Here is a 6,617-nt window from a genome sequence, read left to right as displayed (position 1 = left end):
TAGGTATAACATCAAGTAACAACCTAAGGCTGCCAGTTGTCTGATGACCGCCATAGGGCGCGAAACTCAGAGTAACAACCAAGCCACAAGAAAACATTGCGGAATACATTATACTATATATATATATATATATATATATATATATATATATATATGTGTATATATTATCCATTATTTGGATTGTTTCTTAATTCAATGATTTCGCTTTACAGATTTGATTGACCAGCGTGAAATAGAAGAGCCTGTTGATATGATGATGAGTTGTTCCAACCATGAAACTTGTCAAGGTAGATGTGGAACCTCCTTTTTCGAGTCATTGTGCCACTGCGACTCGCATTGTGAGCTTTATGGAGATTGCTGTTACGATTACTGGAAACATTGCACCGACAATAAAAAATCTCTGAACTCTTCTATCGCGTTATGGAACCGTACTGTTTGTAAATATAATTCGTACTACCTAATTTCCAAATGTAGTCTAAAAGCAATTGATGAAGACGTTCGCAAAAAATGTGAACAACCAAATCAAGACGATTTTCTTCTTAATATTCCAGTCAGTGACGCTTCTAATTTAGGTTATTTAAACTTATATTGTGCTTTATGTAATGGGGTAGCCATGTCGGATGTTGTAGCATGGAAAGTTACTTTTAATTGCATTGACTCTCTATATCCGTTCCGAGGAATAGGGATATTCAAATCACAAAATATACCAACGATGACTGCAACAATTCCAAGTGGTTTAAAAAATGTTCTCTCAATTGATTGTCCATTTTCTTACTATTATGAATATGAACCACTTAAAAATTATAGTAAGAGATATTGCCCTAGTTATCCCGGTAAAAAATATTGCCCATCTGACTTTTCAGATACTGAACTAGCAAATAAATGCAAGACATACATTGCAACGGTGTATGACCGATTATCTACGGAGAAGTTTGCAAACACACATTGCGCACGTTGCCACGGTATAAGCCGAAAGCAAAACGCTTGTAATTGTGTAGTTTGTACATCAGAGCATAGCATATTTTCTAAAATCAGTGTCACACCCATAACTATTTTACTAGACTTTTCTTCAGGTTCAACCATAAGTGTAGAATCACCACTGTTGAAATTTACCACTTCGGGAGTAGATTGCGATTCTGGTCGAGTCTTTAATCCTTTTATTGGAGAATCTGGCGAATGCATCACAATCATTTGCCAAAAAGACGAGCTCCTTACAGAGAATGGCTGCATAAAAAAAAATGATATTCAAATGCATGCACCTGCACAATTTCAAATACATCCTGGATACTCTAGTACACTCCTATGTTTATGTAATCATGATAGCAGAATCCAGTTACGATACAACTTTCTTAATAACTTTACCAACAATGATGTTTTGACTAGGTTCACGTCATGGATACACTTTCAAAATGTATCATTCGATTTGTATAGTTCTGTTAAACCTCCAATAATGTATACAATATATTTCAATACGTCACATTGTGACGTGTTGGAAAATATTACCCAAATAATCTATCAACAGATCAATAGCGAGAATAGACATTTGTTGGAAAATATCACAATACTTCAGGCGTGTATAAATACAAAAAACAATATGACGCCACACAATGATTACGAAAATTGTAATGATCTAGATTTAAATGTGGATATGGTAAATATCGAGAAAATGAATGAATCAGTAACAGTGGCAGACGAAAATAAAACTTTCACAATATCAGAAAGTGATTATCGAGTGGAAATGACGTTTAATATCGAAAGCGAACCAGCAAAGCCGATTAAAGTCAGCATATCAAATTGTCTTGATCGTTCACGTGACCCAACATGTCCACTCATTGCTCTGAACATCAACGATTTTGAAGTCATAGAAAATACAATTTGGATGTACAAGCTGAACGGTCGTCAGTTTACAATTGATGAGATTGCAGTATTTTCTAATGACTCTGTTTATGTCTGCTCTTTCTTTTCTCAAAACGGAACGCATACATATGTATCAACCATATTCATTTATGATAAAACCTTGCAGATTTTGAACGTCGTTGGAGTCTCTTGTTCACTTCTTGGTCTGTTTTTGACATTTATTATACGTTGCATTAAAAAAGACCTTCGGACTGTTTCTGGCAAAATTGTAATGAATATTGCGGCGGCATTGTTTCTGGCACAGCTTGGAACGTTGTTTGCAAAAACTTTAGTTGAATCCGAGATAGGGTGTGTTGCTCTGGCTGCACTTTTGCATTATCTGTGGTTGGTGGTATTTATGTGGATGTTTATAATGTCATTAGTATTGTTCAAATCGTTCCGTTCTTTAAAATCAGCTGTAGAGCATCGCAGTGGAAAACAATCTATTACAATGCCTTTCTTTTGTTGTTGGGGTCTTCCCGTTTTGGTTGTCGCTGCCGCTATGACTCTTCATATTTGGGAATACGCACCTATCAAATTCTCTTACGGTGACGAAACAGTTTGTTGGATACGCGATGAGTTTGCTGCCTTCATGTTCTTAGGTATTCCCATGGCAACGATCCTTGCTTTAAACAGCATTATGTTTGTCGTTATAGTATGCGGGATCCACCAAACTAAAACGAGCACAAAAACGATGCGAGGAGCTTCTACAAAGAAAGATATTTCTACTAATATCATCATATTTGCAAAGGTAAATAAATGGAATGAAATGCATTATTTTTAGTCACGCATTAACGCTAAATAGCAGGTTTGTCAAAAAACAAGAGGCAGAAAGATGTAATTTAAAGCTTTATTAAAAAAATAAATGAAAAGCACCAAAAAACAGTTGAGTGCATAAATATAATTGATAATAATGGGCTATCAAAAGAGGAAACATGTGGTAGAAAAATATATGAATTTAGGTATATAAATAAATGTGAAAAGACAGAGAACATAATATGAATTACAAAATGGATTAAAAGCATAGGAAATTAGCTTGATTCTAATGGTTATGACGCTCGCCTTTACAGGGAGAGCTCGCAGGTTCGAGACGCGCCAGAGGCATTTTATTACACAATTTATTTATTCATTTATATACAAGGCTACGTTCGTTGATAGCAATGCTACACGATATATTATCATGTCCTTTATTCTAACACTGTATTTAACTTTATTTTATGATTATTATATAATTTAACAGTGTTAACGGATATCTTGATTTATATTATACGCAACTATATTTTTGTAGCCGTAATTTTTGTGTAATGGAGTGTATAAAGTGTATCTGGTGGTATCTGAATCTCTTCAACATTGAATCCTCTCTGTGGTCTAATGCTTATGACGCTCGCCTTGACAGCGAGAGGTCGCAGGTTCGAGTCCCGCCAGAGGCATTTTATTACACAATTTCTTTATTCATTTATTTACAAGACTACGTTCGTTGAGAGCCGTAATTATCGTGCAGTGGAGTGTATCTGGTATAAATATATATGTATATATGTATATGAATATTTTTTGTTTCTTAAAAATAATTTACATTAAATTTCTATTATTCTTTTTTACATCTCAGATTTCGTGCATTATGGGATTGACTTGGATCTTTGGGTTTCTTGCTTCATTCGTCGACGAACCATTCCTTTGGTATATCTTCGTGATATTGAATAGTTTCCAAGGAGTGTTCATATTCATATCATTCAATTCAACACTTGTGGCGGCGCTGTTCAGAAGAAAGCAAAGAAAGCAAGCCACTAATATCACCAATACGTAATAGTCTGTGATTTCTGGACTACTAGTGTCCACATTTACTTAATCAGCATTATGTTAAGCATGTTTCAGAAACATTTTGTGCAAGTTAAGATCTTTACAGTCTACTTTGTTTCTTCGATCCTTCTGTGATAAATATTACCACGTGTAAAATTTTATCGAATGAAACATATTAAAATAGAAAGAAATTAAAATAATCGCACATTTACATGAAGAGATTATAAATGATTCCTTTTGATAACTGTATTTATGGCTCTACAAAACGATGTTATAATGTAAGTAATCTTGTTTAGGTTAGGCTTATGAACTTGGTGAACTAACAAAAATAGTATTTACAGATAAACACTTAATGGCAACTAGCCTTGCCTAAGCTAAATGCTAAATGTTGATGAGGTCTTACTTTCATTCAGACTCCTAAAACAAAACGACGATGTCTTTAAAGGTATAATGTTTATTTATTTTTGTGCTAAAAGAATATCGTGGTGCCATGTTAAGGTTTCTTTTCTAAGAAGAAATAACAACTTGAAAGACGATTAAGTTAGAAAAGCGGGATCGACTTAGTGATAGTTCGTAAGAGGCTATTTATATAAACTATGCGGACGAAATATTTGTACATTTTTTATTTAAATTTAGGTATCGAAAGTTCGTCACTTTGGATAAACAATTCTATTGTGTAGCTACCGTCGTTGGTACAGTATTCAATAAGCTATTGTAAAAGGTCTATTCCATTGTTTTTGGTATACACTAAATATTATACAGGAATTTCGATGTGTCACAGTAATGGTTATGTTTTATATACCAGAAATGTGTGGTAACTATAATTTTAATTGTGATTATAATCAAATTTGAACAAAAAAAATCAAACATTCAATTAACCATTAAACAACTATTTAATGATCAGAAAGTTATCTTCTCCCATTATTATTACTTTAATTGGGGAGGGAAATTTTTATATCTAAATCTGATATAATATTAAATTTATCTACAGTACATTTATGTACATAAGGCCAATTAAAAAAAATTACTAGTTACTCATCCTCTTGTGCATCCATTTCTCTGCCAGATGTGTATAAGAGACAGTATATATATATATATATATATATAGGCAGTCAAACATCTGATGGTTTACATAATCAACTATTGAGTTACAAATGTATTTTTAATAATAGCATTATCAATATTTTCAAAAATTACTATTGTTATTTTATTTTTATTAATCCAAAACAAACATAGGCCTACTAGATTAGTTGCTTCGGTCGACATAAGAAGAATTATATCCAAACAGGCGCATACATATTTCAATGGAATTTGGGAACTTTCTTCTGATTGGTGTACAATTATAGAGTTAGAATGTATTTTTAATAATAGCATTATTATCAATATTTTCAAACGCCACTATTGTTATATTATTTTTATTAATGCAAAACAAACATACTTAATTAGTAATGACAAGCAGTGCTTTGTGGGTCAACTTAATTCAAAGAAACAGCATCAACGGTACTAACTACTAACATAGAAAGAAATAAGAGGCAAGTACAGTAAACATCAAAAAACCAGTTACAATATAATTGTATTGTTTGAATAACAATATAAATCCATCTGCGTTGGCAGACAAAATATATAAACAAACGAGATATAACTGTTTGTTAAATATAAAAATGGTTGAACAATGGTGAAATGTAAAATGATAAATATACAAAATGTTAATATGTAATTTATTAATATACATTACATTGATTTAATGAACAAATACTATAACTAAAATACCGATAATATTTACATATTTAACAATTATTTACAAGGTAATACACTTAAGTTTACATTCTCTTGACAGCCTACATCAACGGTCACAAATCATTATCATCATCAAATCAGTTAATGAAAATAAAATTTAGGGGAACGAACGAAAATAAAATTTCAAATGGAGATAAAATAACACAATTAAACGAAGTCTTAATTATTATAATGAAGTTTTTACATATTCACGTAAGAAGTGAAGTACGCAATCAACCTTATAGACTGGTTTGTGCGCATTCGCTTGGACAAGGATATACGTTATGATAAAATTGAACTAAACTTAAACTTTGATGGATCATTATAGACGAATGTTTGTACATATCCGGTAGGCTAATATTATAATAAACATATTAAAAAATAACATAAAGATGTGTACAATAATTACATGTACATTATAATCTAATTAGTAAAATGACATTATTTCACATATCCAATAAATACAGAACATCCAAAATGCTTTGCTAAGAAATTTATATAATAGGCAGAGACACGTTTGTGATACACCAAATCTGACCTCAACATCATCTCACCGTGGTTTCAAAAGTTCGTTAATACTAAACTTCAGGCAGTTGTAGCTCATGGGCGTCTGTATTGATGATGTCTTGATTTGTCTTGTCTTCGACACAAATGTTTTTCGAGTTGGTCCTGCTGATGAGCTGTGAAGATGTATTACATTAGCTGCACGTGTCATGACGTTAGTTGGTAATCGTGACGTTGTTCTCATCCATTTTCTGTATGTGTCAGAAGTGACCGGATACTCTTCTAATTCAAAGACGACTGTGCAGGGTAATTCGTGCTGCCAGCCATCCACTAGGCGATATTGGTATCTTCCCATTTTTACAATGTAGGGAGATTCGGTGAGAACACGACGAATGTTCTTCTTTGCGTTAATTGAATGAGCCTTTCTATGGCTAATGTTGCAGATTATAAGAAACAGGTCCCGGACACAACCAATGTGATTTGGACGTTTAAGTAAAGAGGTGACTACCAGTTCCTTGAAAGATAAAATATCTTTCACACACGACTTTCGAATCTTTTCGTAAGGCATGTTTGTTACTAGAGTTACTAGTTAATGTGACCAAGTTGTTCTGATCATGTGGTATTTATATCATGGAACACTATTG

The 6,617-nt window shown here is 32.8% G+C and overlaps 1 protein-coding gene across 1 annotated transcript in view; it reads left to right on the top strand.

Annotated features, from left to right (window-relative positions):
- The window catches only part of LOC117102990, a 12,274-nt gene extending 8,467 nt beyond the window's left edge, over positions 1–3,807 (top strand). The window contains exons 2-3 of the mRNA XM_033243454.1: positions 213–2,647; positions 3,503–3,807. Coding sequence (XP_033099345.1) covers positions 213–2,647; positions 3,503–3,700 — 2,633 coding nt within the window. The 3' untranslated portion in view covers positions 3,701–3,807. The remainder of the gene's footprint in view (positions 1–212; positions 2,648–3,502) is intronic.
- Positions 3,808–6,617: the final 2,810 nt, after the last annotated feature.

Source organism: Anneissia japonica, unplaced genomic scaffold (assembly GCF_011630105.1).
Source record: "Anneissia japonica isolate Jap-2015-1 unplaced genomic scaffold, ASM1163010v1 scaffold4143_len111707_cov124, whole genome shotgun sequence".
Classification (NCBI taxonomy): domain Eukaryota; kingdom Metazoa; phylum Echinodermata; class Crinoidea; order Comatulida; family Comatulidae; genus Anneissia; species Anneissia japonica.
This window is presented reverse-complemented; position numbering and strand designations above follow the sequence as displayed.